This window comes from Oncorhynchus tshawytscha, linkage group LG13 (assembly GCF_018296145.1).
Source record: "Oncorhynchus tshawytscha isolate Ot180627B linkage group LG13, Otsh_v2.0, whole genome shotgun sequence".
NCBI lineage: Eukaryota > Metazoa > Chordata > Actinopteri > Salmoniformes > Salmonidae > Oncorhynchus > Oncorhynchus tshawytscha.
In genome coordinates, this window is record NC_056441.1 from 20,819,233 (window position 1) to 20,834,456 (window position 15,224).

A 15,224-nucleotide genomic window follows, 5' to 3' on the forward strand; every position below is an offset into this window, starting at 1 on the left:
TGGGGGGTGTAGTTTGTGTATCTTTGTGCGTGTGTGTGTGTGTGTGGGGGTGTAGTTTGTGTATCTGTGTACGTGTGTGTGTGTGGGGGTTGTAGTTTGTGTATCTGTGTACGTGTGTGTGTGTGTGTGTATGGGGGGGGTTGTAGTTTGTGTGTATGTGTCTGTGTACGTGTGCACGTGTGTGTGTGTGTGTGTGTGTGTGTGGTGTGTGGGTGTAGTTTGTGTATCTGTGTACGTGTGTGTGTGTGGGGGGTTGTAGTTTGTGTATCTGTGTACGTGTGTGTGTGTGTTGAGGGGGGTTGTAGTTTGTGTGTATGTGTCTGTGTACGTGTGCACGTGTGTGTGTGTGCGTGTGTGGGGGGTGTAGTTTGTGTATCTGTGTACGTGTGTGTGTGTGTGTTGGGGGGTTGTAGTTTGTGTGTATGTGTCTGTGTACGTGTGCACGTGTGTGTGTGTGCGTGTGTGGGGGGTGTAGTTTGTGTATCTGTGTGCGTGTGTGGGAGGGGGAGGTGTAGTTTGTGTATCTGTGTACGTTTGTGTGTGTGGGGGGTGTAGTTTGTGTATCTGTGTACATGTACGTGTGTGGGGGGGGAGGTGTAGTTTGTGTATCTGTGTACGTTTGTGTGTGTGGGGGAGGTGTAGTTTGTGTATCTGTGTACGTGTGTGTGTGTAGGGGGGTGTAGTTTGTGTATCTGTGTACATGTACGTGTGTGTGCACTTTGTTTTATTACGGGTGACAGGTTCAGTACACATCACTGCATTCTTTACCAGAAGGTAGGTTGGCCCTCTTTGAAGTCTCGTAGGTTGATTCATCGCTGTCTGTTTATTTATAAAGCTCTCACTAAAACTCCCGGCGTAGCTAACTTCATTAGTAACCTTTAGATCTCTCTCATCGGGTGCAGGAAGTTTCAAATATTCTAATTGAGTGGAAGAGGGAGTCTCCTTTGCCAGGGCAAAGGATGCAAATCACTATCTAGTGAATCAATGCATATAGTATTGTGAGGAATACTTAGCGCTGTCGTCCTACTGTCCGTTTACTCAATTTCTCACTTACACACATAGGCGTACACAAACACAGACAGAAACACAGACAACCCTCCTCACCTCTCCATTGTGAAGTGCTGCCCCTATTACCACCACCCCTCCTGCGTCCATCATGGTAGGCTGGTTGTCGTTCTCATCCAGCACCTTGTCAGGTACAGGCGGGGGTCTGTCCTCCTCCTCGGGCTCCTCTGGGGGGCTCACAGCAGCAGTGATGGTGGCTGAGCGCCTGGCCTCCAGGTCTGCACTGTAACGGCTCTTCTTGTTCAGATCCACCGAGGCGTACTCCACTCCCGCGCACAGGGGCCCCCGCTCTGGGGTGCTGCAGGGGCTGAGGTGGCCATTGTGGAGGGCTGGACGGTGGTGGGAAGGGGGTAGGGGGTTGTGGCGGTGGTGAGGGTCGTCATCGGGGCTGAAGGGGGACGTAGTACCGTGTCCGTTGGGTATACCTACAGCCAGGCTCCCTGGATGGTCCTTCAGCTCTTTGACCGTCTCGTAGAGGGAGTCTTCAACGCTCACATCACGGGACGCCGTTAAGATGCCGCCTCTCTCCTTCACCACCTAGTTAGTTGATTGAGACAGCTGTCAGTACATTAGGACTAGTCTTCCTGGGTGTATACTCCAACACAAAATAGACAACACAATCCAGTACAGCTATACAATAAAATCAAGAGGACTCATTCCAATAAGTAGCTGTATAAGTACACAGGAACAACAACAATATGAATCCCTAATACCTCGTAGGTGCCGTCTCCGGAGACGGGTAGAGGGGGTTGGCTGGAGGATCCCATCCCCTCCAGGGAGCTGTTGGGTGGGATGCTGGGAAGCTCGCGGTCCTGGGGACACTTGGAGCTCCGCAGCTCTGACTGGCTGGACAGCATCTCTTCAGAGGGCTGGGGACTGCTGTCCTGGGTGTCTGTCAACACTGGGAGAGGATGGATCAATCCAATTAAATCCTTTTTTTTTTTTATATGATGAGTTGGGTCGAGTTTAATTGAATTGGACACAACAAAGGGGATAGTGGGTGGGTGGTTATGCCGGGTTAACAGAAAGAGTTTGAGAACCAGGTACTGCAGTGAGGCCTCTTGTCTTAGACCACTGCGCCCTTCGGGAGCCCCACGTCACTGCAGTACCTGGTTGGAATCCAGGCTGCATCACATCTGGCTGTGGATTAGATAGCCACAGGTGTGGAAGCCAAATGAATAATCAAGCAAATGTGTAGGGTGAAGGCTAAATGTGGATGTAATGTCTTCTGAATGAAAATTCCACTCTCTGAAACGACGACAAACAAATGACACGTGCAGAAGAAGTCATTGTGCGTATATTACCTGTACCACTGGTTAGTGGGCCGTTGTGTGAACTGCTCACCACTAGGTCAGTCCCTGGGCTGTCCACAGATTGACTTCCGGTAAACGTCTCTCTCTCAGACACCTGTATAATAGAGACAAGGACTAGGTTATGATGGGTCTATGTGGCACAATATAGACACCGATCTGGGATCAGTTTACCCTAAATCCCTATGTGGTCCTGTGTGGCTCAGTCAGTACACATACAACAAACATATGCGCTCACTGTATTAGAAGTCACTTTGGATAAAAACATCTGCTAGGTGGAGCCAAATACATTACAGATACATGAAATCAGTGTCCTTCTACTCCTCAATCTGAGAGGCTGAGAGCAAATCTAATATATTTACACTTTAATTCATATTAACACCATGACATTGTGGGGGGAGAAACGGGCATTGAGCTAGCAGCCACTGCAGACCTTTGTTTGTTGTTTTTCAGACACCTTCACTGACAGAAAACCAAGGGACAATGAGATATATAGCTCTATAGCACCTCCTATTGGCTGTGTCTGGTAATGACTGTTGCTAGGCTGAATCTGATGGAATTCCTACAGACATAGGAGTTAGCTGCGCAGCACTTAGCCTGTCGAGGACAAAGACAACGAGCTTATTTAACCTAATAATGAGACCAGTAATCATGCTGTCGAGTAGAAGACAAAGCCCCAATTTAACCTGTCACTCTGTGACAGACACACCACTGTTTAAGTGAAGTCCTCTTCAATATTTTCACAGGCGAGGCGCAACATTACGGCGTAAAGGTTACTCACCAGATATCCAATCTATCAGATAAAAACGTTTCCATGTCCCTGGAATTGTGAGCAGAGTGTGTGTGTGTGTGTCACTGTGTGTGTGTGTGTGTGTGTGTGTGTGTGTGTGTGTGTGTGTGTGTGTGTGTGTGTGTGTGTGTGTGTGTGTGTGTGTGTCACTGTGTGTGTGTCACTGTGTGTGTGTCACTGTGTGTGTGTCACTGTATGTGTGTCACTGTGTGTGTGTCACTGTGTGTGTGTCACTGTGTGTGTGTGTGTGTGTGTGTGTGTGTGTGTGTGTGTGTGTCAGCATGTGATTGGAATGAAAGGAGGATGTCAGTTTCTCTAAAAGAGAGATATTTATCTCACTTGACCACCCCTTGTAAGTGTAATGTGTTCTTTACTATAGCTAATGCCCATCATGGTCCTCATCATCATAGAATAGCTGGGGATAGTGTAATAATTCATAATATGCACTCAGAATCCCATTGAAATAAACAGTTTACTATGAGATTCATGTGCTAACTCGTGAACTGTTGAAAGGTGAATTCATGTGCTAACTCGTGAACTGTTGAAAGGTCAATTCATGTGCTAACTCGTGAACTGGTGAAAGAAAAGGTCAATTAAATATTGTGGCTCTGAAAATAGTGATACTTCTCTGAGAACATTAAAGTCCATATAAAGATATTGCAGACTGAAGTGGAAGACATTCTACCCATCTGGTGTTGTTTCCAGACCACAGTACACAGTCTGTGTGTGTTAGCGTGAGAGTGTGTCAGAGTAAATATTTTGACTGCATTCATCACATTAAACTAATACTCCTTCCCCACTCTGGAATTCATGTCTCCCTTCTGTCTATTCCTTCCTGGATAATATTGACCTCTGAACTCAAATCAAATCAAATCAAATCAAATCAAATTTTATTTGTCACATACACATGGTTAGCAGATGTTAATGCGAGTGTAGCGAAATGCTTGTGCTTCTAGTTCCGACAATGCAGTAATAACGAGCAAGTAATCTAACTAACAATTCCAAAAAAAACTACTGTCTTATACACAGTGTAAGGGGATAAAGAATATGTACATAAGGATATATGAATGAGTGATGGTACAGAGCAGCATAGGCAAGATACAGTAGATGATATCGAGTACAGTATATACATATGAGATAAGTATGTAAACCAAGTGGCATAGTTAAAGTGGCTAGTGATACATGTATTACATAAGGATGCAGTCGATGATATAGAGTACAGTATCAACGTATGCATATGAGATGAACAATGTAGGGTAAGTAACATTATATAAGGTAGCATTGTTTAAAGTGGCTAGTGATATATTTACATCATTTCCCATCAATTCCCATGATTAAAGTGGCTGGAGTAGAGTCAGTGTCATTGACAGTGTGTTGGCAGTAGCCACTCAATGTTAGTGGTGGCTGTTTAACAGTCTGATGGCCTTGAGATAGAAGCTGTTTTTCAGTCTCTCGGTCCCAGCTTTGATGCACCTGTACTGACCTCGCCTTCTGGATGACAGCGGGGTGAACAGGCAGTGGCTCGGGTGGTTGATGTCCTTGATGATCTTTATGGCCTTCCTGTAGCATCGGGTGGTGTAGGTGTCCTGGAGGGCAGGTAGTTTGCCCCCGGTGATGCGTTGTGCAGACCTCACTACCCTCTGGAGAGCCTTACGGTTGAGGGCGGTGCAGTTGCCATACCAGGCGGTGATACAGCCCGCCAGGATGCTCTCGATTGTGCATCTGTAGAAGTTTGTGAGTGCTTTTGGTGACAAGCCGAATTTCTTCAGCCTCCTGAGGTTGAAGAGGCGCTGCTGCGCCTTCCTCACGATGCTGTCTGTGTGAGTGGACCAATTCAGTTTGTCTGTGATGTGTATGCCGAGGAACTTAAAACTTGCTACCCTCTCCACTACTGTTCCATCGATGTGGATGGGGGTGTTCCCTCTGCTGTTTCCTGAAGTCCACAATCATCTCCTTAGTTTTGTTGACGTTGAGTGTGAGGTTATTTTCCTGACACCACACTCCGAGGGCCCTCACCTCCTCCCTGTAGGCCGTCTCGTCGTTGTTGGTAATCAAGCCTACCACTGTTGTGTCGTCCGCAAACTTGATGATTGAGTTGGAGGCGTGCATGGCCACGCAGTCGTGGGTGAACAGGGAGTACAGGAGGGGGCTCAGAACGCACCCTTGTGGGGCCCCAGTGTTGAGGATCAGCGGGGAGGAGATGTTGTTGCCTACCCTCACCACCTGGGGGCGGCCCGTCAGGAAGTCCAGTACCCAGTTGCACAGGGCGGGGTCGAGACCCAGGGTCTCGAGCTTGATGACGAGCTTGGAGGGTACTATGGTGTTGAATGCCGAGCTGTAGTCGATGAACAGCATTCTCACATAGGTATTCCTCTTGTCCAGATGGGTTAGGGCAGTGTGCAGTGTGGTTGAGATTGCATCGTCTGTGGACCTATTTGGGCGGTAAGCAAATTGGAGTGGGTCAAGGGTGTCAGGTAGGGTGGAGGTGATATGGTCCTTGACTAGTCTCTCAAAGCACTTCATGATGACGGATGTGAGTGCTACGGGCGGTAGTCGTTTAGCTCAGTTACCTTAGCTTTCTTGGGAACAGGAACAATGGTGGCCCTCTTGAAGCATGTGGGAACAGCAGACTGGTATAGGGATTGGTTGAATATGTCCGTAAACACACCGGCCAGCTGGTCTGCGCATGCTCTGAGGGCGCGGCTGGGGATGCCGTCTGGGCCTGCAGCCTTGCGAGGGTTAACACGTTTAAATGTCTTACTCACTTCGGCTGCAGTGAAGGAGAGACCGCATGATTCCGTTGCAGGCCGTGTCAGTGGCACTGTATTGTCCTCAAAGCGTGCAAAAAGTTATTTAGTCTGCCTGGGAGCAAGACATCCTGGTCCGTGACTGGGCTGGGTTTCTTCCTGTAGTCCGTGATTGACTGTAGACCCTGCCACATACCTCTTGTGTCTGAGCCGTTGAATTGAGATTCTACTTTGTCTCTGTACTGGCGCTTAGCTTGTTTGATAGCCTTGCGGAGGGAATAGCTGCACTGTTTGTATTCAGTCATGTTACCAGACACCTTGCCCTGATTAAAAGCAGTGGTTCGTGCCTTCAGTTTCACACGAATGCTGCCATCAATCCACGGTTTCTGGTTAGGGAATGTTTTAATCGTTGCTATGGGAACGACATCTTCAACGCACGTTCTAATGAACTCGCACACCGTATCAGCGTATTCGTCAATGTTGTTGTCTGACGCAATACGAAACATCTCCCAGTCCACGTGATGGAAGCAGTCTTGGAGTGTGGAGTCAGCTTGGTCGGACCAGCGTTGGACAGACCTCAGCGTGGGAGCTTCTTGTTTTAGTTTCTGTCTGTAGGCAGGGATCAACAAAATGGAGTCGTGGTCAGCTTTTCCGAAAGGGGGCGGGGCAGGGCCTTATATGCGTCGCGGAAGTTAGAGTAACAATGATCCAGGGTCTTTCCACCCCTGGTTGCGCAATCAATATGCTGATAAAATTTAGGGAGTCTTGTTTTCAGATTAGCCTTGTTAAAATCCCCAGCTACAATGAATGCAGCCTCCGGATAAATCGTTTCCAGTTTGCAGAGAGTTAAATAAAGTTCGTTCAGAGCCATCGATGTGTCTGCTTGGGGGGGATATATACGGCTGTGATTATAATCGAAGAGAATTCTCTTGGTAGATAATGCGGTCTACATTTGATTGTGAGGAATTCTAAATCAGGTGAACAGAAGGATTTGAGTTCCTGTATGTTTCCTTCATCACACCATGTCACGTTGGCCATAAGGCATACGCCCCCGCCCGTCTTCTTACCAGAGAGATGTTTGTTTCTGTCCGCGCGATGCGTGGAGAAACCCGCTGGCTGCACCGCTTCGGATTGCGTCTCTCCAGTTAGCCATGTTTCCGTGAAGCAGAGAACGTTACAGTCTCTGATGTCCCTCTGGAATGCTACCCTTGCTCGGATTTCATCAACCTTGTTGTCAAGAGACTGGACATTGGCAAGAAGAATGCTGGGGAGTGGTGCACGATGTGCCCGTCTCCGGAGTCTGACCAGAAGACCGCTTCGTTTCCCTCTTTTTCTGAGTCGTTTTTTTTTTGGTCGCTGCATGTGATCCACTCGGTTACACTGGTTGTAAGGCAGAACTCAGGATCCGCATCGCGAAAAACATATTCTTGGTCGTACTGATGGTGAGTTGACGCTGATCTTATATTCAGTAGTTCTTCTCGGGTGTATGTAAAGAAACCTAAGATGACCTGGGGTACTAGTGTAAGAAATAACACGTAAAAAAACAAAAACTGCATAGTTTCCTAGGAACGCGAAGCGAGGCGGCCATCTCTGTCGGCGCCGGAAGCAACCTGGGTCATCTTAACCTGGGTCATCATCCCTCCTGTTCTACACCACACTCAGACAAAGGAGTGGCTACATCTTCCTCTCCCTCTCTCCTCCCTCCCTCCCTCCCTCCCTCCCTCCCTCCCTCGCTCGACACCTCCTGACACCCAGAGAGAGACACTCACTCGCATGCACACAGGCACATGCACAAACACATACACAAACAGCTTCACAACTCACAGCTGTTCTCTCCTCTCCAAGAGTCTAACCCAGCGAGACACCATCTCACAGCTGTTCTCTCCTCTCCAAGAGTCTAACCCAGGAAGACACCAACTCACAGCTGTTCTCTCCTCTCCAAGAGTCTAACCCAGGAAGACACCAACTCACAGCTGTTCTCTCCTCTCCAAGAGTCTAACCCAGCGAGACACCATCTCACAGCTGTTCTCTCCTCTCCAAGAGTCTAACCCAGGAAGACACCAACTCACAGCTGTTCTCTCCTCTCCAAGAGTCTAACCCAGCGAGACACCATCTCACAGCTGTTCTCTCCTCTCCAAGAGTCTAACCCAGGAAGACACCAACTCACAGCTGTTCTCTCCTCTCCAAGAGTCTAACCCAGGAAGACACCAACTCACAGCTGTTCTCTCCTCTCCAAGAGTCTAACCCAGGAAGACACCAACTCACAGCTGTTCTCTCCTCTCCAAGAGTCTAACCCAGGAAGACACCATCTCACAGCTGTTCTCTCCTCTCCAAGAGTCTAACCCAGCGAGACACCATCTCACAGCTGTTCTCTCCTCTCCAAGAGTCTAACCCAGCGAGACACCATCTCACAGCTGTTCTCTCCTCTCCAAGAGTCTAACCCAGCGAGACACCATCTCACAGCTGTTCTCTCCTCTCCAAGAGTCTAACCCAGCGAGACACCATCTCACAGCTGTTCTCTCCTCTCCAAGAGTCTAACCCAGCGAGACACCATCTCACAGCTGTTCTCTCCTCTCCAAGAGTCTAACCCAGCGAGACACCATCTCACAGCTGTTCTCTCCTCTCCAAGAGTCTAACCCAGCGAGACACCATCTCACAGCTGTTCTCTCCTCTCCAAGAGTCTAACCCAGCGAGACACCATCTCACAGCTGTTCTCTCCTCTCCAAGAGTCTAACCCAGCGAGACACCATCTCACAGTTGTTCTCTCCTCTCCAAGAGTCTAACCCAGCGAGACACCATCTCACAGCTGTTCTCTCCTCTCCAAGAGTCTAACCCAGCGAGACACCATCTCACAGCTGTTCTCTCCTCTCCAAGAGTCTAACCCAGCGAGACACCATCTCACAGCTGTTCTCTCCTCTCCAAGAGTCTAACCCAGCGAGACACCATCTCACAGCTGTTCTCTCCTCTCCAAGAGTCTAACCCAGCGAGACACCATCTCACAGCTGTTCTCTCCTCTCCAAGAGTCTAACCCAGGAAGACACCAACTCACAGCTGTTCTCTCCTCTCCAAGAGTCGAACCCAGCGAGACACCAACTCACAGCTGTTCTCTCCTCTCCAAGAGTCTAACCCAGGAAGACACCATCTCACAGCTGTTCTCTCCTCTCCAAGAGTCTAACCCAGCGAGACACCATCTCACAGCTGTTCTCTCCTCTCCAAGAGTCTAACCCAGGAAGACACCAACTCACAGCTGTTCTCTCCTCTCCAAGAGTCTAACCCAGCGAGACACCATCTCACAGCTGTTCTCTCCTCTCCAAGAGTCTAACCCAGGAAGACACCAACTCACAGCTGTTCTCTCCTCTCCAAGAGTCTAACCCAGGAAGACACCATCTCACAGCTGTTCTCTCCTCTCCAAGAGTCTAACCCAGGAAGACACCAACTCACAGCTGTTCTCTCCTCTCCAAGAGTCTAACCCAGGAAGACACCAACTCACAGCTGTTCTCTCCTCTCCAAGAGTCTAACCCAGCGAGACACCATCTCACAGCTGTTCTCTCCTCTCCAAGAGTCTAACCCAGCGAGACACCATCTCACAGCTGTTCTCTCCTCTCCAAGAGTCTAACCCAGCGAGACACCATCTCACAGCTGTTCTCTCCTCTCCAAGAGTCTAACCCAGCGAGACACCATCTCACAGCTGTTCTCTCCTCTCCAAGAGTCTAACCCAGCGAGACACCAACTCACAGCTGTTCTCTCCTCTCTAAGAGTCTAACCCAGCGAGACACCATCTCACAGCTGTTCTCTCCTCTCCAAGAGTCTAACCCAGCGAGACACCATCTCACAGCTGTTCTCTCCTCTCCAAGAGTCTAACCCAGGAAGACACCAACTCACAGCTGTTCTCTCCTCTCCAAGAGTCTAACCCAGGAAGACACCATCTCACAGCTGTTCTCTCCTCTCCAAGAGTCTAACCCAGGAAGACACCAACTCACAGCTGTTCTCTCCTCTCCAAGAGTCTAACCCAGGAAGACACCAACTCACCGCTGTTCTCTCCTCTCCAAGAGTCTAACCCAGCGAGACACCATCTCACAGCTGTTCTCTCCTCTCCAAGAGTCTAACCCAGCGAGACACCATCTCACAGCTGTTCTCTCCTCTCCAAGAGTCTAACCCAGCGAGACACCATCTCACAGCTGTTCTCTCCTCTCCAAGAGTCTAACCCAGCGAGACACCATCTCACAGCTGTTCTCTCCTCTCCAAGAGTCTAACCCAGCGAGACACCAACTCACAGCTGTTCTCTCCTCTCTAAGAGTCTAACCCAGCGAGACACCATCTCACAGCTGTTCTCTCCTCTCCAAGAGTCTAACCCAGCGAGACACCATCTCACAGCTGTTCTCTCCTCTCCAAGAGTCTAACCCAGGAAGACACCAACTCACAGCTGTTCTCTCCTCTCCAAGAGTCTAACCCAGCGAGACACCAACTCACAGCTGTTCTCTCCTCTCCAAGAGTCTAACCCAGGAAGACACCAACTCACAGCTGTTCTCTCCTCTCCAAGAGTCTAACCCAGGAAGACACCAACTCACAGCTGTTCTCTCCTCTCCAAGAGTCTAACCCAGCGAGACACCAACTCACAGCTGTTCTCTCCTCTCCAAGAGTCTAACCCAGGAAGACACCAACTCACAGCTGTTCTCTCCTCTCCAAGAGTCTAACCCAGCGAGACACCAACTCACAGCTGTTCTCTCCTCTCCAAGAGTCTAACCCAGCGAGACACCAACTCAACCATTCTGCTAGACAAGTTGCCTCTGACATGTTCTCTCCCTTGTTTTCATTGACTAACCCTGTATCCCACAAGGCCAACCCTCACTCACAGAAGTGTTGTGAGGAATGTCTTGACAGAAAATGAAAGGAGGAACTCTCAGATTTCTTTTCAGGGAGAGATATACACTTCAGCAGAATAACTTAGACTTGCCGTTTTAATTTAAGGAAGCGAGAGAACCCTTTAAAAGAGGGAAAAGAGGAAAGGGAAGAGGACGACTTCAGAAAGACTCACTCCATTCATGAGGTTCTCATGGTCTCCTGGGCGGCCATTGGATTTATTTTGCCTGGAGAAGAAGATGGAAGAAGATGATTAAAGATTTGACTTTGTCTGTTTGGAGGTTATGTTTGGACTCTGAACTACAGTCTACAGAAGACTGTAATAATGCAGTCTATTATGCAGACACCCAACTGTGTTAGTCTGTCTGCCGGTACCAAAGTGAGAATGTGATTAATAAACTATATTACAGTACAGTATAACTACAGTGCCTTCAGTTTTCTCAACCCTTGACGTACTCTATATTTTGTTGTGTTACAGACTGAATAAAACATCGATTTTTTTGTTTTGTTTTTGTCACCAATCTACACACAATACTCCCAAATTATTTTTAGAAATGGCTGCAAAAGTATTCACACACCTGAGTCAATACATGTTAGAATCACCTTTGGCAGTGATTACAGCTGTGTCTTTCTGGGTAAGTGTCTAAGAGCTTTCCACACCTGGATTGTGCAACATTAGCACATTATGCTTTAAAAAATTCTTCAAGCTCTTTCACATTATTGAACATTGCTTGACAGCCATTTTCAAGGATTGCGATAGATTGGCAAGACTAACTAGGCCACTCAGGAACATTCAATGTCGTCTTGGTAAGCAACTCCAGCGTATATTTGGCCTTGTGTTTAAGGTTATTGTCCTGCTGAAATGTGCATTTGTCTCTCAGTGTCTGTTGGAAAGCAGACTGAACCAGGTTTTCGTCTACGATTTTGCCTGCGCTTAGCTCCATTCCGCTGACCTTTTTCCTAAAAAAGTCCACAGTCCTTGACAATGACAAGCATACCCATAATATGATGCAATCTCCACCATGTTTGAAAATATGAACAGTGGTGCTCAGTGATGTGTTGTGTTCGATTTGCCCCAAACATAATACTTTGTAATCAGGACATAAATGTAATTGCTTTGCCACGTTTTTTTGCAGTATTACTTATTGCAAACAGGCATGTCTTTGAAGATGTTTTATCTGTACAGGCTTCCTTCTTTTAACTCTGAAATGTATGTTAGTATTGTGAAGTAACTACAATGTTGTTGATCCATCCTTAGTAATCACATAACACAACCATTAAACTCTGTAATTGTTTTAAAGTCATTGGCCTCGTGGTGAAATCCCTGAGCAGTTTCCTTACTCTCCGGCAACGGAATTAGGAAGGACGCCTGTATCTTTGTAGTGACTGGGTGCATTGATACACCATCCAAAGTGTAATTAATAAATTCCCTATGCTCAAAGGGATATTCATGCTTTTTTATTTTTTATTTACCCATCTACCAATAGGTGCCCTTTGCGAGGAATTGGAAAAATTCCCTGGTCTTTGTGGTTGAATCTGTGTTTGAAATTAAGTGCTTGATTGAGGGACGTTACAGAGAGTTGTATGTGTGGGTTACAGAGATGAGGTAGTCATTCAAAAATCATGTTAAAAACAATTGCACACAGAGTGAGTCCATGCAACTTATGTGAATTGTTAAGCACATTTTTATCTCCTGAACTTATTTAGGCTTTCCATAACAAAGGGTTGAAGATTTATTAACTCAATACATTTTAGCTTTTCATTTGTAATTCATTGCTACAAATTTCTGAAGAATTTATACTTTGACATAATGGGGTATTGTGTGTAGATCAGTGACACAAAATCTTTTAAATTCAGGTTGTAACACAACAAGATGTGGACAAAGTCAAGGGGCGTGAATACTTTCTGAAGGCAAGTACAACGACAGTATTCATGCATTTCATTTTATTGTGTTCCACTCACCCCTGGCAGCTGGCACACAGCTGCAGTAGCAGTGAGAGCAGCACGATGGCAGAGATGGCCATCAGGGTGACCACTAGGACCAGCGGCTCGCTGCCTAACAATGTCGACATGGCGACCCCTGACCCCGCGACCCTCGGCCCTAACAAGGCACTGAGCACCGGAGCCATGATGCATCACACTCTGGGAGGGGACCTGCTAGCAAGAGGGCATCACACACAGGGGACCTGCTAGCAGGGGGGGGGGAGAAAACATCAACACAGTGGCATCAAAAGAATAATGCACAAGATCATTGATCAAGGAAGACACCTGTGAGCCACATCTGACTCAGGTTCATTCTCTTCATTCTATACCGACCATAACAGGTTCATTCTCTACCGACCATAACAGGTTCATTCTCTACCGACCATAATAGGTTCATTCTCTTCATTCTATACCGACCATAACAGGTTCATTCTCTTCATTCTATACCGACCATAACAGGTTCATTCTCTTCATTCTCTACCGACCATAACAGGTTCATTCTCTTCATTCTATACCGACCATAACAGGTTCATTCTATACCGACCATAATAGGTTCATTCTATACCTACCATAACAGGTTCATTCTCTTCATTCTATACCGACCATAACAGGTTCATTCTCTTCATTCTATACCGACCATAACAGGTTCATTCTCTTCATTCTATACAGACCATAACAGGTTCATTCTCTTCATTCTATACCGACCATAACAGGTTCATTCTCTACCGACCATAACAGGTTCATTCTCTACCGACCATAATAGGTTCATTCTCTTCATTCTATACCGACCATAACAGGTTCATTCTCTTCATTCTATACCGACCATAACAGGTTCATTCTCTTCATTCTCTACCGACCATAACAGGTTCATTCTCTTCATTCTATACCGACCATAACAGGTTCATTCTCTTCATTCTATACCGACCATAACAGGTTCATTCTCTTCATTCTATACCGACCATAACAGGTTCATTCTCTTCATTCTATACCGACCATAACAGGTTCATTCTATACCGACCATAACAGGTTCATTCTATACCGACCATAATAGGTTCATTCTATACCTACCATAACAGGTTCATTCTCTTCATTCTATACCGACCATAACAGGTTCATTCTCTTCATTCTATACAGACCATAACAGGTTCATTCTCTTCATTCTATACCGACCATAACAGGTTCATTCTATACCGACCATAACAGGTTCATTCTCTTCATTCTCTACCGACCATAACAGGTTCATTCTCTTCATTCTATACCGACCATAACAGGTTCATTCTCTTCATTCTCTACCGACCATAACAGGTTTATTCTCTTCATTCTATACCGACCATAACAGGTTCATTCTATACCTACCATAACAGGTTCATTCTCTTCATTCTATACCGACCATAACAGGTTCATTCTATACCGACCATAACAGGTTCATTCTCTTCATTCTATACCGACCATAACAGGTTCATTCTATACCGACCATAACAGGTTCATTCTATACCGACCATAACAGGTTCATTCTCTACCGACCATAACAGGTTCATTCTATACCAACCATAACAGGTTCATTCTCTTCATTCTATACCGACCATAACAGGTTCATTCTCTTCATTCTCACTCTTCTCTACTGGTCATAAAAGTAATTTTCAGTGCTCTTCCATGACTATATACATCTATATACTATAGTTACATTGAGTTATGTTGCCACTTTCCAAATCATAAAATCATCATCTTTTAATGCAAAATGTGTCTTTTGTCTAATATATTTTTTGTTATGTGTAGGACCCAACTAAGACTGTAGTCATCGGCGTTGGCTGATGGGGATCCTAATAAATCAAATAAAAAATGGAATACAATAGAAGACATTCTAATATCATTACAGTGGATATTAATTCATCATATAGCGCTTCAATCTGTTACTGTTGTGCTATTACAGATCTGCCTAGTTCTCATGCAGTTGTTGCAATGTAGTGCAATGTTTTAAAACAGCCACAAGGGGGCAAGCCAGTGCAGACACAGACTGCAATGCAGGCAATCAGGGTCATACTATGTGCTACAGACATGCTGCAGTCTCCTCACTCAGAGAATACTACAGAACTTGCGTACTGCGCATGTAATAAGTAACCTCCCCACGTAAGCCATATTTGCCTGAATGCTATCCAAGAGGGTTAGGCATAATTCAAATCAAATGTTATTCATCACATGCTTCGTAAAAGCAGGTGTAGACTAACAGTGAAACGCTTACTTACAAGCCATTCCCAACAACGCAGAGATAAAGAAAATAGAAAAGTAAAACACATAATAATAAAAGCAATAATAAATACACAATGAGTAACGATAATTTGTCTCTATACAGGGGTACCAGTACCGTAACCATGTGCATATAAGTAGGAATAAAGTGACAGATAATACACACCAGCTGCAGTGTATGTGATGAGTCCAAAAAGTGTTACTGTACGCAGTACCCTCAGTAGG

At 46.3% G+C, this 15,224-nt stretch overlaps 1 protein-coding gene across 5 annotated transcripts in view; it reads right to left on the bottom strand.

Annotated features, from left to right (window-relative positions):
* pag1 (phosphoprotein membrane anchor with glycosphingolipid microdomains 1) overlaps positions 1–15,224 on the bottom strand; it is a 91,671-nt gene that overhangs the window by 10,283 nt on the left and 66,164 nt on the right. For 2 of the 5 annotated variants that reach the window (XM_024441056.2, XM_024441054.2), the window contains 5 exons: positions 12,735–12,958; positions 10,948–10,999; positions 2,370–2,472; positions 1,779–1,966; positions 1,105–1,602 (listed from right to left, as the gene is read on the bottom strand). In XM_024441056.2, coding sequence (XP_024296824.1) covers positions 1,105–1,602; positions 1,779–1,966; positions 2,370–2,472; positions 10,948–10,999; positions 12,735–12,901 — 1,008 coding nt within the window. In that variant the 5' untranslated portion in view covers positions 12,902–12,958. Of the gene's footprint in view, positions 1–1,104; positions 1,603–1,778; positions 1,967–2,369; positions 2,473–10,947; positions 11,000–12,734; positions 14,994–15,224 lie in introns of those variants that run through there. The other 3 variants (XM_024441055.2, XM_024441053.2, XM_042295317.1) reach the window with 2 other exon arrangements.